The sequence below is a fragment of the Chenopodium album genome, chromosome 6 (genome assembly GCF_948465745.1).
Source record: "Chenopodium album chromosome 6, dcCheAlbu1.1, whole genome shotgun sequence".
In the NCBI taxonomy this organism is placed as follows: Eukaryota; Viridiplantae; Streptophyta; class Magnoliopsida; order Caryophyllales; family Amaranthaceae; genus Chenopodium; species Chenopodium album.
In genome coordinates, this window is record NC_137839.1 from 77,891,510 (window position 1) to 77,907,854 (window position 16,345).

At 33.4% G+C, this 16,345-nt stretch overlaps 1 protein-coding gene across 1 annotated transcript; it reads right to left on the bottom strand.

Moving 5' to 3' along the window:
* Window positions 1-1,577: 1,577 nt before the first annotated feature.
* LOC145637340 (uncharacterized) lies at window positions 1,578-13,834 on the bottom strand. The gene is made up of 5 exons (XM_081688798.1): window positions 13,632-13,834; window positions 4,522-4,642; window positions 3,837-4,455; window positions 1,806-3,784; window positions 1,578-1,586 (listed from the first exon to the last, which is right to left on the bottom strand). The coding sequence occupies exons 1-5, from the start codon at window positions 13,832-13,834 to the stop codon at window positions 1,578-1,580; spliced, it is 2,931 nt and encodes a 976-aa protein (XP_081544924.1).
* Window positions 13,835-16,345: the final 2,511 nt, after the last annotated feature.

Genomic DNA, 16,345 nt, shown 5'->3' on the forward strand with positions numbered 1-16,345 from the left:
AAAGAGTATCCCATTGTTGGAACCTCATACATACACTCATTTTCGAGTCATCAACTTGTTAGATTTAGAATCTTATTCTTTCATACATTTTCGGATTATTATCTTATTTAGCCATTTTGTGATTGGAAGTCTAAAGCAAAAAAAATAAAAATCTAGGGCTTTTGTTAATTAGATTTGTTGGGTCTTTATTAATGATTGATTTAATGACTAAAGGTCTGTAATGAGGACTAAAGACAAGAGAGCTTTTGACCTAAATTTTACTAATTTTGACATAAGTTGACCCTTAGGCCCTTAGGTACCATGTAAGTCATTTAAAATTAGTCTGTAATATAGAAGTCAATAACTTTTTAACACTCTTAACCTTTTTTAAGAGGGACAATTATAATTTGTAGTATAAGATTATTTGATAATACATTTTGATGATGGATGCATCTCTCTATATATACAAGTTCCTATAGGTTCATTTTCTTAAATTGTTAGCATCATGCTTTCTTTTGATAATTCTAAAATAATTCAAAATTAGCTTTAACACAATAATACTCTCATTGTCTCATTATAATTGTTCGCATTAATTTAAAAACGATCACATTATTTGTTAGATGAGATAAGTAAATTAAACTTAAAGTGGAGTAGCATTCTCACATCTCCAATAGCCAATTGACACCATAAGTTAGTTTAAGTAGTTGATCCAAATATTCCACCACATAACAAATTATTCAAATATAATGAAAGAGTTTCATAAGTCTCATCAATCCTATCTAATCGTAATTATTTTAGCATTTGCAAAAGTGGGTTTCAGCTAATAAAAAAGGGAAAATTTTAACAAAAAAAAAAAAAGGCTGAAAAAGTTAGTGGGACACTTCGAATGTCTCTTCTTTAATTTATCTCTCTAGGTTATGAGGCTATGTTTGTAGCCTATTTATGGAGTACTACAATTTTTCTCTTCCAAGGTGGGTAACGTCTAACTTTTTAGTACACTAGAAAAATATAATTCCAAAAAAATATTGCTCTTCCAATTTTAATATTTGATCCGTGACCAACTATGTCGCCTTTGTATTTGTCTCCTTTCGTGTGCATAAATTCAATTATTATTATTATAAGAGTTTAATTAGTAGTAATTTATATTGCCAAAAAAAAATTAGCAGTATTTTATGATAGAGCATAAAACATTTTTTTGGATTTTAATTTTTAGGTTAAGCTTTTAGTTACAATGATTTTCTAACACGGTATTGGAGCCATGTTGCATCCACACTTCAAGCTTATATGTTTTTTACGGAGTATTAATCAACGTTTAGACAATGAAGTGATGATAAGGGCATGTTCTCTTCAGCTTATTTTCAGTTCACTTTAGTTTAGTTCAGTTCAGTTCCTAATTTCCTTCTCATAAAAATATAAAATATTCAGTTCAGCTCAGCTCAGTTTAGTAAATCAGAACAGAACTTAATCATAGGGATTAAACTACCTTTTATAGATATATAATCAATTAATTTAACAGTAATGTCTAGAGAGGGAATTTGTTATTACATTTTATTGAAGTTGTTTGTTTGGCTAGTTAAGGTGGTTTTAGTTGCGTTTAATCATGCTTTCTAGTTAAATTTTAGAATGATTGAGTGAGGGAATTGTGATCTTCCAAACAAAAGGAGTGGCTTGATTCGATTGCTCGAGCGAGTTCAATGTATAACATTCTAACCCATGTTATCCGTCTTTGTCATGTTTGAATCCTATATTGTTTTTTTTTTTTTTTTTTTTTTTACATTCGACAAAGTAAGACGACATCTTCTAGCCATGTCGTTAGCCCGTTTTACCTGTTCTCTAGGGACCTTTAGAATCGCACACTTAAGAAAAGAGGCCCCTGTTTCCCTAATTTCCTGAATTATCCAACAAATCGAAACATCCTTACCAAGGTTATCTTGTAGATTGTTCAGCAGGGAAGTAGAATCCGAAAGCAGGAGGATACCCTGTTTTCCCTGAGATTTAGCCCATTTCAAAGCTTCAAGACATGCCCATGCTTCACATTGAACCACTGATGAAGCTGAACCACAATTTCCCCATTCTTCCAACATGCTTGTCGGCCCATTCCCAACCACTGCCCATCCCACCCCGGCCCTCGAAGTCTTTTTATCCCATGATCCATCAGCTTCCATAATGAAGTTGTCAAAGCCGTTCTTGTCTCTCCCCAACTGCACATGATTAAAACCTGGGGGAATGACTGGATCATTGCTCCTTAACTCCCTGTTAGGGTTGTCTTGATTGCACTTATGGGTGAAGACCTCATGTTCTTGCATTGCTTGGTTAATGAATTCCGTAACCAAGCTAGCATTCCCATTGGCATTCTTGAAACACCTCGCATTTCTAGACTTCCATAGACCCCAAAGAGTTGCTATGAACAAAGCATTACGAGTACTAAACTTACCATCCTCGCTATGAAAGAGCAGGATATAGCTCTGGATCCATTTCCTCAAAGAGCTGGAACCAGTCGAATCATGGATAATAGAAAGTGGGGAGTTTCCCCAGACTTCCTTTGCCAAAGAACAATAACGGAAGAGGTGTTGGCTGTCTTCCGGATCCGAGCCACAGAGGTCACAAATTTCATCAACCTGTAAACCTATTCTTGCTAGGTTGACTTTGACAGCAATACTATCATGAAAGAGTCTCCAAAGGAAGAGTTTCCATTTCGGTTGGATGTCTAATTTCCAAATCAGTTTTACGTACTCTTGGTCATTCGAAGAAAACGAGTCGGGATTTAACCCCGCATCCTTCAAAAGATAGTAGTATCCTGTTTTCACCGAGTATCTTCCTGAAGGGTGAAATTTCCAATAGATGAAGTCATCCTCCCCCCTCTGCGGGAGTTCCATAGCCAAGATAGCCTTTACACTATTCCACTCAAAACACCCTCTTACCTTTCTTGCGTCCCACGATCCTTTGTTCCTATCAATGAAATCCTCTACTTTCCAACCTAGAGACGCTCCCAAAGTCTTATTAGCATTTACCATTGGAATATGACCTTCCACCCAAGGCATACTGATGGCCTTAACTTCTTTCCCATTACCAATTTTCCAAGCGAAACCATCCTTGAATAGACGGGAAACTCTTTGAAGACTTGATCTTCCTAAGGAAGGATTCCCCATTCTTGCATAAGGCCTAGCCATATTGCACACCCCACATGCCTGTAACCCTCCATGGACCCTAGACAGCAAAAGTTGAGGGTTGAGGTGCATCCTTGATGATTGTTTGAAGAGGAGTGCATCATTGAGGACAGAAGTACCTTTAATCCCCAAGCCTCCCATGCTTTTGGGGGTCTGTATGATATCTCTGCTAACCCAGTGCATACCTTTACAACCTTTGTTGGACCACCAAAACCTTGTGATGAGGGAATCAATCTTGTTGGCAATACCTTGTGGAAGTTTAAGACATTTCATAACATGAGCCGAGATACTTACTAGAACCGTGTTGATAAGAACCAGTTTTGCCGCTTGTGACAGGTTGAGGGAAGCCCAAGATACCACTTTATCAGACACTCTATCCACCAAGAATTGAAAGGCCAAACTCTTCTTCCCCTGTTTATCAATCAGAGCCCCTAAATGAGTTCTCATATTATCTGTCTCTGGCATAGAGAGGATACTCTTCAATACTAACTTTTTGTTATTGTCAAAACCCGGAGAAAACTTAATAAAGGATTTTTGAAGGTTCAATTGTTGCCCCGAAGCTTTACCAAATCGAAGGAGAATGTCATTAATACATAAACATGACTCCTCGTCCGCCTTAAAGAACAACATAGCATCATCTGCAAAAAAGAGGTGGGAGATAGAAGGAGACCTTCTTGACACTTTTCAAACCTTTGAATTGGTTGATATCCTCTGCCAATGATAACATTCTTGAAAGTATATCCATACAGAATATGAAGAGGTATGGAGAAAGAGGATCACCTTGTCTTAGGCCACACTTAGGAACAAAGTGTTCCGAAGTTCTCCTGTCAATGACTGCTTTGAAGCTCACAGTTGAGATGCATTGTGAAATCATCCTTATCCAATGGCTGGAGAACCCATAAGCTTGTATGACCTTTAGGAGAAATAACCAATCCACTCTATCATAGGCCTTCGACATATCAATCTTGATCGCAGTGAAATTCGACCCTTTTTTTGAATTAATCAAATGCATAAGCTCATGGCTCAGAAGAATGTTATCCTCCATGTACCTACCAGGTATGAAAGCATGCTGGTTTTCAGAGATGAGGCATGGGAGCAAGTGCTTTAACTTGTTGACCATACACTTGGAAATGCATTTATAAACTGTGTTGCATAAGCTGATGGGTCTGAACTGACCTGCACATTCAGGAACCCTAACCTTCGAGATCAGAACTAAAAGAGTCTGGTTCCACTCTTTTAGCATATTCCCTGTCCTTAAGAATTGTTGCACACTTTCCACCACTAGCTCCCCTACATCTTCCCAGTAGACCTAAAAGAAATCCGCAGTGAACCCATCCGGACCTGGAGATTTTGAACAGTGCATGCTGAACATTGCCTTTTTAACCTCTGCAGCAGAGAAAGGTCTGTCTAGTCTCATCCGTTCCTCATTCGAAATTTGGGGAATTTCAAGCTGTCGAAGAAGAAGATCAATATCCTCCCCGTGCACATTCAGAATCCTATATTGTTGAAGCAAATATCAAGTGTTTTTGAATAAAGATGATCCTTTGTGGAGATGCAATGCAATCTAAAACGTACCTTTTTTGGTATAGTGCTTAGTCAAAATTTTCAACACCTAATTTGGTCTAATCTAAACTTTATTATGATTTTGGTTAGAAAAGAAAATACTCATATATAATATGACAAGTATCAGAATATTTATCTTCTAGTTTTGTTTAGTTTAAGTAAGTCTGTATCTATTGATATAATTGAACTATTGGTAATGCGATTTGATTCAAACAAAATTTAACAATTAATTAAATTCATTCAATACGGAGTATAATATTGACGAAAGTGAAAAAAGATAGATTGATTGGAGCCGAAGTAAAGTAAACTGAACATTTTATAAGAGAAGAAAATTGAGAATTGAAGTGAACTAAGGGCTTGTTCCGATTGACTGAACTCAGCTGAACTGAACTGAACTGAACTGGGCTGAACTGAACTGAACTTATTGATTAGTGATTTTTAACTACGGATTAGTGATCTTTGATTATTTATTGATTATTTATTACTATACATATGTGTATATACAAATGTATATATTATTATTAATAATAATAATAATAATAATATTATTATTATTGATGATTATTATTATTATTAATTGAACTGAACTGAATTTCAACGGAAGAGAAGAGGCCCTAAATTAAACTGAAAATAAACCGAAGAGAAAAGACTTTAAGTGAAATCCAGATTAAAGAGTTTTGATTTTTTGAATGAAATAAATGAAAGAAGATGGTTGGCAACAGACAATGTACGTGTATGAAAATAGTTGGACAGGCAAGAGAAGGATGTGTCTAATCTTAGTCTGCATATTTTTCTAATCTACAAGTCTATTTCAATGTCTTTCACAAATATATTTTTAAAAAATTTATTTGAAATAGACTACGTTCAGTTTTCAGTATAATTTGATATGTATATTCAATTTGTCATCTTCCAACTACTACCTCCCATATTTCTAGCTTCTTCTAATCTAAGTACTGAAGTCTGAAGTAGTAGTACATTTTATATGCCTATAATTTATTTTGAGTCTCCTGCATGCCTGGATTATTGCAATTATTTTATTTTCATTTTCCGTTACCATGCATGATATTGATATATTGGTGCTATCAATCGTATCAAACTTGGAATCAAGTTCGGATACAAATTTAAGGTTTCGTTTTGTTCAACTTTATGAGTATTAGTTTAAACAAGGTTAAATCAATTATAGTAGTATAATAGATAAAATAACAAGATGGTAGGAACAAGTTTGATTTATTATTTTCAAATTAAAATTTACGTATATGTTAACTCCCATTAGGTTTCTATGAGTATTTGTTATATATTGTATGCGAAAAAGCTTACCAAGTAATACAAGTATTTAAAAGGCATTTAAAAGTTATTTAATTAGTACTACGGTAAGGATTGTATATTTCAATCTTAAAATTAGGGGTTCAATCCTACAACTCAATTATGGTACAAAGAATATGTAAATTCATCAAGCTATATCTCCCCCTATTAATTAATAATGCATGCTAAATTAAATCATAAGGCTATTCTTTTATACTACTAGCGCAAAAACTGTGTAAATTTAATGTGATTATTAAATTTCAGTCTTAATTTAGGGATAAAATAAAAATGGGAAAAGATCCAAGGGACAAAACACAAGTCTCAAGCCTGAAGAACACATCCAATCACTGCGATAAATAGATTTACCGTACGCAGAAAATCAGATGCTCCATCGAATATTTTTACTATTTTCATTATTTCACTCACACCGTCCCATCATTATTATTGATATAAATATTTTTTAATCTTTATTATTATTATTATACAACACTTAAAAAATAAAAATAAATAAAGACAAAGTGGATGCTTCTCAAAGTTCTCTGCGATTATACATATACTCATAAACAAGCTTATAGCTAGCCTGTCCATATGGTATTTTTTTTCACACATAGCTAACCTTTTATTGTTAACTAGCTATAGGTTTTTGAGATTTTATATATTGCACATCAACATCACCATAATGGAAAATTATTTTGCACTATTTTTATACTTCACTTTGATTAGTATCGATGATTTATGCATAAAATTAAATACGTAGTATTACATATAAATATTTGTGTACTTGTTTGATGTATCTTTTAATGTGTAATTTCGTATATTAACTTTTTATTACGATGTACTCCGTATTATTTATTCATAGTGGTATGTGGCCTTGGGACCCCTTTGAAAATTTGGTTACAACACGTGGTTCGTAGGCCAGGCCTAGCCGATTTCAAGGTATGCAAACTCAAACACGATTTAACTCAATATACACCAAACTTTTATGAACAAGAAATGTGTAATATAACCTTTAATTTTATAGAATTTTTTACCTTTCCAATCCCAAAATTGATATAGATTGAATACTTCCAATTGATCCATGAGACCTTCCACGAGAGGCTACTTGTGTGGTTAGAATAATCAACTTTGCCTCCTAGATATTAATTAAATTTTTACTTCAAGAAACGCTGCCCCCCCCCCCCCCCCATCAAATGTCAACTTGGGTCCATCATATGGCGGATCTAGGGAGGTATATAAACTATAGAGGTACAACTGTTCCCCCATTCCGCCAAAAAGAAAAAACTGATAACAAAAGAGATTGCATGTTTATAATAGGGGGTCTATTAGGTTATGTAACTGACCAAAACAACGAATTAGCCCCACCTTTTTGTGTTAAATTCTAAGAGACAACCTATTTAAAAACTGGTCTCTTAGGTTATATTTTAAAATTTTTTTAATGCCAAATCAATACTTTTAGATCAAAGAGACCTGTGGCTGTTGCAAATAACTACCGAACCTAACCAGCCTCAAGACACAAAAAAAAAAAAAAAAAAAAAAACTCGAACGTCCCCACACAACATACTATTGTTGTTGTTGTTGTTGTTGTTGTTGTTGTTGTGAGGGCCGAGCAAAACTATTTAAAAAACTGAAAGCTTGATCCGTAACAGATTTGAAAATTAGGGTGCCCTATCCGATAATCATAACGGTCTGGTATTCAATTCGATAATTTGTTATCGAATACGGTTATTGGGTATCATTTTAAAAGTAATGGTAACCTGGTTCGATTCAGTAAGTAGCTAGTTCTTTTTCCCTCTACTTAAATCTATTTATCTAATTAAAATCTAGACACTTACTTTACTTTTAAATCACTTTATAATTTAAATGATTAATAATATTATTAATAAGTAATTTGATCATGATAATCATGTAGCATTGTTGCTGATAAGTGTTGAATGATATCATAATAACTACATTATTAAATTTAATTTTTATTATTGAATATCATATTGGACACTCGATAACTAATCCAAACACCAGATACCCAAACTTATCGTTTCAATTAATGAATATCAGTTCGTTATTGGTTACTCGAACCAATAGTGTTAATGATTCAAGTACCCAATTCATGCTCACCCCTACTAATACTCCATAGTTGTTTGTTGTTATTGTTTAAGTAACTAGGGAGATAAAGGTGCTTAGGGTTAGGGTTAGGGTTAGGCCGCCCCAGCTAGCTCTTCTGTGGTACGCGAATCCGTCAAAACAGTGAAGCTTAAGAATTTATACCTGCAATAATATATAATACTACTGTAATTGCATAAAAAAAGTTTATACGTAGTATTATAAACTAATCTTACTAGAAAGCTTTTGTGAACGTCGTCAATTACTTGCATCGATATTACATAGAATTTGAGGGGCCAAAACAACCTGTTTTTCTTACTTTCTTTTTCTCTTTCGTTGTAATACTCCTAGTTGATAACTTTACGTCATTTCTATGAACAGTTTACTTGCATATAAAAAAGTATAATGTAGAATCATGAGCTAGTGAATAAAGTAAGAGAATATTTTATACTTGTACAAAGCTACTCGTAATAAAAAGTTTAGAGCTGATCAAAATCATTCCGACCTGATTTTTGGTGAATTTAGGGCATATTTATTTTGCTATTTAAAATTTAATCAAATGTTTGGGCATGCATTTTAACGATATTTAGTTTTTTTTCGGATCAGTTCAAAAAACGTAAAAGTCGGTTATTCCAGTCTTATTTTACAGGTTTGGGCAAGCTTTTTTCGGCTCAAACCTCTGCCCGGCCTAATCATGTGGATTGAATTTTCTTGCCTTGACCCAGACTAGTCCGTCCTTTGATCACCTCTAAATAATTTAATGCATAAATATGGATACAACAATTTAGTCATGAGTAAAAATTGATCAATTTAGGGTATGTTCACATTTGTTGAGTTGAACTGAATTGAATATAGCTGAAATGAATATTTTATGAGATAAGGAAATTAGGAGATGAACTGAAATTAAGGTGAAGTGAATAGGCCATGTCACCTAGTTAGCTCGTCGGATGTAATTTTGAACCCATATTGGGATTTTAAAGAATAATCAAAGGTTTAGCTCTTATTTATGAATTTCAATTTCGAGAGGATGGAGTATATAATCTCTTCTTATTGGTATATACCGAAGGTTTAGCTCTTATTATTAGGGCATGCCACTTAGTTAGGTTTCTTAAGTGGGATTAATTATTCTAGCATGATCCGAGAAAGTTTCATGCCCTAACACAAAAGTCATTTCATTTCTCAAAATAAAAGAATTAAGTCGCCCGTGATCTGTAAGATAAGCATAGAATTTACTCGTAGATCAATTTTGTAAATAGTCATATACATCTAATCATACAAGTACGGAATTGTCTTAAATAATAATTACTTAGCTGAGTCATACCTTCTACAATAGATAATCTATTGACACGTAAATAATATAAAAGAAACATGATTAAAAGGTGAGTGTCACAATAATCATGGATTATTCAATTGGGGTCACTTAACCAGCCAAATTGATGATTTATGTACCTACCTTTCTAAAGATTTCAATTAATTATGACCTTTATCAATCTCTTTATAAAGCAATTAATTAATAAACCACTTTAATCAATTCAATAGTGTGCTAGCTAACATAAACTAGTTTATTCTATGTTCAAGCATGTGATGAACGATCATTAAAAAGTATGGATACTTTTGAAGGTTAAATAAATATATACAATGCAAAATTAATCGTCTAGCTAGCTTAAGTGGACCTAATTTGTACTTCAGTTGTCCTTAATAACAACCAAATTAGTGGATATTTTCATAATAGTATATCAAGAATCTTATGCTTTATATTTTATAATATGCACTTTTTCATGCATTATTTTTATCTATATAGACCAACTTTCTTTTACTCTAGTCAATTGACTTACTTTACAACATTGTGGAATAATTTGTATGTTTTTATTCTATTCTAATTTATGATAAAAGATTGTAGTTTTATGATATCATATCATGCAACACAAAAAGGTTGAGAAGTTATTAATAAATAAATTAATACACAAGCTTTTATATACCAGGGAGTACGTTTTCTACATGTACTGTCACATGCATATGACAAGGCTATGAATTGAAGTGGATAACGTATAGGAGAAAATTCCCTATACAACTAGCTTAATGACATGAATATAAGCATATGCTGTCAGTACATCTTACTTAGAAAGTTAAAGATAAATATTGTATTCAAATTAGCTGGATACTCTTTTCGTCCCTAAATAAAATTTGTACTTCATATACTCTTGTATATGATTATCGCAAAGGTTAACATACTTAAAAAAGTTAACAATGGTAATCGTTAAATTTGGAATAATGATAAATTGAAATGGATAGAGAGTAGATAAAGTAATGAAAATGTTAATCAAGAACTTAAGATAGCTTATGCTTTTTTTTTAGATGGAAAGTGTTTGGTTGATCCAAAGAATAATCCTGACCAAATTTCAATAGTTAGAGTCTATTCTCATTACTGAACTGAAATGAATATTTTATAAGAGAAGGAAATTAAGAGCTGGACGGAACTGAAAATAATCGTATGAGAATAGGCGCTTAAGGTCTTTTTGATCAAGTATTTGTGGGTAAAACGCTAAGAATTACTTTTTCTATCTATAATAATTGACATATTTATTAAGTTTAATTAATTATACCAATTATTTTAGCACGAAGGAAGTAGCCAAATGGAAGGAAAGAGGTAAGCGGATCCTCCACTCCACCTCCAAGTGTATACTTATGAGTTATAGAGTTAGAGGCCCCCCATACAATAGCATATTGTTTAGAAATTCAAGCTATCTCTCTATATCCATGTTAAAATTATTGCTATCTTGAGTCTTGACATAATGAACAAGAGTGGACAAATGATGATATTATTGAATCAATCCATGGAAAATTTAACACACATAATTTCGAACATCATTGTAGTTTAATACTATTGTGAGCAAAAGCACTTCCTAAATCCGGGGGAGATCTTTTGATTAATTAAAAATAAAATCAAATTTTAAGGTATAGTATTATACTAATAGTACTTTAAGACGAATAAGTTACATTTTATATGCCGATACTTTTAATAGCACTTTCTCGTTAAAAAAAAAAAAAAAAAAAAAAAAAAAAAAAAAAAAAAAAGATTGCAAGTGGTTTATATAAACTTGTTTGAGTTTTTACTAGCGTAGATATTGGTTAAGGGTCTGTTCTCTTCAACTTAATTTTACTTCATTTCAGTTCCAATCAATTCAGTTCCTAATTTTCTTTTCTCATAAACAATTCATATTAGCTTACTTCAGTTCAGTTCCAATCAATTCAGTTCAGTTCAATTCAGATCAGCTCAATTCAATTCAGTAAATCAGAACAAGCCCTAAGAGGTGGTAATAAAATTTACAATCCTATACATCATTTAGGATATTTTGTGAGATACAAACCTTACTATAAAAAAATAACTAACCTTATATTACACGGTACTCCGATGGGTATTATGTAATAGTCATTAATATTAAATCATAAATTCATAATCCATTGATTTAGTCATTCTCATAGGGTCCTATGAATCACGACGAATGAAAAGCAAAAACGTAGAAGACAAAAAAGATTTGGAAAGCCTGACGTCATACACAGTGTCATTATCCTTGATCAATTGGCTATAATATAAGCATGCCAATATAAATAAAAACAAATATAAATAGCCCTTTAAAAAAAAGGGTTACCCTTATTTTGATAAAGAATTTCATGTTTAGAGTATGGCTTGCACATTTGAGTAACAAGGGCCCCTACATGTCCACCAATTTTGCCCAACTCTTTGAAAATATATATGGAATAGTATATTTATAAAAAAAGCCCAAAAAAAAAAAAAAATTAAGTCATAAATTTATTTTTATATAATTTGGCCGACAAATTATGCTTTTGCTAGTCTAATCTAAGGCACTATGAATGGAGGTAAAATAATTTAAAAATAAGATGCTATCCTATAATTTTAGCCTTGCCAAATTCTTCCATTAATAAAAGATTGTAAGGCTATTTTCCATTTAGCATATTATCCAATGAGATGTTGATCATTTGAGTGAATCATTTTATGTTGTTTGATTGTTGGAGATTGACAAGAAATGTGTGTATCATTTCTAAGGTGACTTTTCCTTGTCTCTCTATCCCTAGCTTTCACATGTTACATTGATATAATAGAATATATGCATGAAACATCTAAATATATTATGGTCTAATCAAGGTCTTTTTGGGAAAGTGATTAGGTAGTTCTAGTTATATACCCTTTATATTTAATATGTATGTTCGACCTAGTCAAATTAGTTCAATGTTTAAATTTGGGATATAAATAACTAATTTGGATAAACTCGGATTCTCTTTCGTTTTCTTGGGAATTAAAAGAGTATCATTTGTAGGAAGTCAAACAAGTGTGCATCATGATGGGAAACATAAAAGAATTAATCTTTTACGGTTTTTGCTAGTTGAGTTGTTCTAATGTGAAGATTGAAGTGGAGGAAAATAACAAGAGAGGATCTTAATTCAATTAGAAATATGGAATAATGTTTCATAATAGAAATTTGTTTGAAGATATGGAAATTATTTATTAGAACCATTCTTTTACATCTTTTTTATTCAATGTTGTGACTTGTGAGGTTACTTAGTAAGTGGTTCTGTGGAGGATATATTGGCAAAACTAAACTCACAAATAAAAGCTAAAATTTTGATGGCACCTTTCCAGGCTATTTCGATGTACTTTTTATAGCACTATTATATCAATGTATTTATGTGTCAAAATTATTGACATTTTTTGTTCAAAAAAATAAAATAAAATTATTGACAATTTATAAGCATTGGAAATTCACAATAGTTCAAAGAGAAGAAATATCTTAAAAAGTGTATGGTTATAATTATTACATATAACGACACAAAAATAAATATATAGGTAGTATATACCTTAAAACTGAGAGTGAGGAATAGCTAATATAAAGTAATTAGAGCTTTTCTCCCAATTCTAGAATACCTTGGGAACAATTCTCATCCCCACCCTTGTGGCTCTTTTAAATAAAATAAAATAAAATAAAAATTAAAACTTTGATGTATATATATATATATATATTCCAATACTTAAATTGAATGATCATTTGTTCTGAAAGGACCACCAGCAATCTTAAGAAGACTTCCCCCTAAACAATAAAGTATATTTTGTTTGCTTTGGATTTGTCTCAAGAGCATAAGACCTAAGGGGGAATTGAAGGCTGCATAGGGGAAGAAACCTGACAAAATTTCTGAGGATGTTGTTGGGCGAACTGAAGATTGCATAGGGAAAGAAACCGGCGTAATTGCTGGGAGTGTTGATGTAGCTTCACATGATAACTCGTGACTTGCCAAACCTATGGGTGAATCTTCTTGCATCAAATCTAGAGTTGTTTCACACCTATCGTGCCCTTCCATAGGGGGTGACTAAACTCCATTGGTGCAGAAACTTCCTAAGTTTCACCATGATCCATCTTCCTCAAAGGGTTGACTACTCGGATGGTAATGAAATTCTTTTGGAGAGAACAATAAGATTGTACTGTTCGACCTTTGGAAATCACTCCATACATTGTTGGAGTTAGATGCAAATAGGAATCAATTCGCTTCCGGCTTGTAAACCAAAAACTTGATCCTGTGAGATTTGGTTTTTTTGTTTCTAGAGTTCCCTCCATGACACAATTGTTATCAATAACGTCAGGCCTAAGATCTTGGTCGGTAGGGTTGACTTTACCCTCCAAATCCAAAGAATTGCCATCAACGTTCTTTTCCATTTTGGTGTTGTCTTTCACACCTAAACACCTTCAAACATGACCATCTCCTTTCTTTCTTTTCCCCTTTTTTCCTAACTTCCTACAATTATCTCCCTTCCCAAAATGAGAATAATCTCTAAACTTCTCATCCCCCCTTGTTACTACAATTGCCTCATCAACGAACTTGGGAGACCAACCCAATATGGATATAACCTCCTGTAGTTTTTTTTGGGACTCATAGTTATTGGGATCTATGTTTAAGGCTTGTGCAAGATCCATGAAAGCTAAGGAAGGTTTATTAAGCTCTAACGATGCAATCGCTCTTCTAAAGTAGGCTTTCATTAGTGGTATCAAAACACAAAGCCGCTGAACATAATTGACCCACTCTATCGTAGTCTTTCACCTTGATGAAGCAAGCACCCAAGTTTAGATTAAGGAACACATCTATTAAAGCTGTCAATTCGGGTAAATGGGTCGGGTAAGAGTGAGTCAGGTCAACTCGGGTCGGGTCAATTTAGATTAATTCCATAACCTATGCGGGTCGGGTTTGGGTTGGGTCATGCTTGAGTCAGTCACGTCGGGTCATACTTCTTATCGGATTTAGGTCGGGCTAATAACAGGTCGGGATACATTCGGGTCGAGTGAACAATAGGCAGGGTTTAATTCAGGTTTTCACGGGTTAAAACGGGTTAGGGTAATCCTCGGGTTCGAGTCTGGTTCGGTTCAAGTCAATAATTTGCGGGTTATAATCAAGTCGGGTCATTCTCGGGTTTGATTCGGGTTCGATTCAAGTCAATAATTTGCGGATTAATATCAGGTCGGGTCATTTTCAAGTCGGGTCATTCTCGAGTTCAAGTCGGGTTCGGTTCAAGTCAGTAATTGCGGGTTATAATCAGGCTGGGTCATTTCCAAGTCGGGTCATTCTCGGATTGAAGTCGGGTTATGCTCGAGTTAATAATTTGCAGGTTACAATCAGGTCGGGTCATTTCCAAGTCAGGTCATATTTGGGTTCAACTAACTATAAATAGATAATTATCATTTTTATCAAGCTATTTATTTCCTTTGACTATAATATATATGGCAATCTACTAGGGAGCTATAGTCTATAATTTAGGAAGATAATTATCTCCTTTGACCACACAAAAAATATATATTGTATTTAACTCTTAAATTTTTGGATGATGCTCCTTTCTTTTGCTGTCTGGACTGACTTGGTCTCCCAAGACAAAATGCTTTGTTCAACAATAATAAGGTAATCTAAATTGCATTTAAGGTGATTTGAAATCGGGTCAGGAACAGTTTGGGTTGAATTTAGGTCGGATCAATAACAAGTCGTGTTAATTTCGAGTCGGGTTAGTCACAGATTGGGTTGAATTTTTGGGTTGGGTAAGTAATATGTATGGTAAAAGTCAGGTCGGGTCATTAACAAGTCGGGTTAAATTTTGGTCAGGTTTATAACAAGTCAGGTTGATTTCGGGTCAGGTTTGTAACAGGTTGGGTTAAATTCGGGTCGGGTTAGGAACAAGTCGGGTTGAATTCAGGTCAGGTTAGTAACAAGACGGGTTAAATTCGAGTTTTGATGGGTCAAATTCGGTTCAAGTCGGGTTCGGTGCAAGTTAAATAAATTGGTCGTTGTAAACCAGTAAATCGTTTCAAGTTGTAAACCGGTAAATTGGTTGTTTAAAAGAAAAATGAATGGTTCCACACACCCAATTTGACTCCCGAAGGGTATTAGGGAGCATAATAAACATTTCGGCAATTTTTATTTACGGCCGAAAAAAAGTTAAAATTCCAAAATTGAAGGCTAATGTCCACGCTTTTTGAGAAATTTTGAAGGTTTCGGGGCCCGTTGTCGAAAAATCTTGAAATTCTATGGGATACATCTCGAGGTCATATAATGCAGTTTGGAACCATATATGATCATTATTTGTTGTCATAAATGTTCGTGTTAGTCTTGAATTAATGAAATCGATGCAAGTTGTAAACCGGTAAATTAGTCATTTAAAGGTAAATTGGATAGTTCCACCAACCCAATTGACCCCCTAGAGGTTATTAGGGACCATGGTAAACATTTCGGGGATTTTTATTTTCGGACGAAAAAAAGTAAAAAAAAAAACCTAAATTGGAAGTTAATATCCATGTTTTTTGAGAAATTTCGATGGTTTCGAAACCAGGTGTCAAAAATAAAATGAGATTTTATTTGATACATCTCGCGGTCATTTAATGATGTTTGAAACCATTAATGACCATTATATGTTGTCAAAAATGTTTGTGGTAGGCTTGAGTTAATGAAATAAGTGCAAGTTGTAAACCGGTAAATTAGTCGTTTAAATGCAAATTTGATGGTTCCACCCACCTAATTGGACTAACGGAGGGTATTAGGAACAATATTAAACATTTCGGCAGTTTTTATTTTCGGGCGAAAAAAAGTCGAAAAATTCCAAAATAGAAGGCTAATATTCACGCTTTTTGAGAAATTTTGGAGGTTTCGGGGCCTGGTGTCGAAAAGCTTTGAGTTAAAAAGATATATCT

Excerpts from the sequence above, each read along its gene's own strand:
- LOC145637340 (XM_081688798.1), bottom strand. The coding sequence starts at position 13,834 with ATGGAAAAGAACGTTGATGGCAATTCTTTGGATTTGGAGGGTAAAGTC. Across the intron at positions 4,643-13,631 it reads TTGCATCTAACTCCAACAAT|GATTCTGAATGTGCACGGGG; the intron begins GTATGGAGTGAT and ends TCAACAATATAG. Across the intron at positions 3,785-3,836 it reads GGATATCAACCAATTCAAAG|ATGATGCTATGTTGTTCTTT; the intron begins GTTTGAAAAGTG and ends TCTTTTTTGCAG.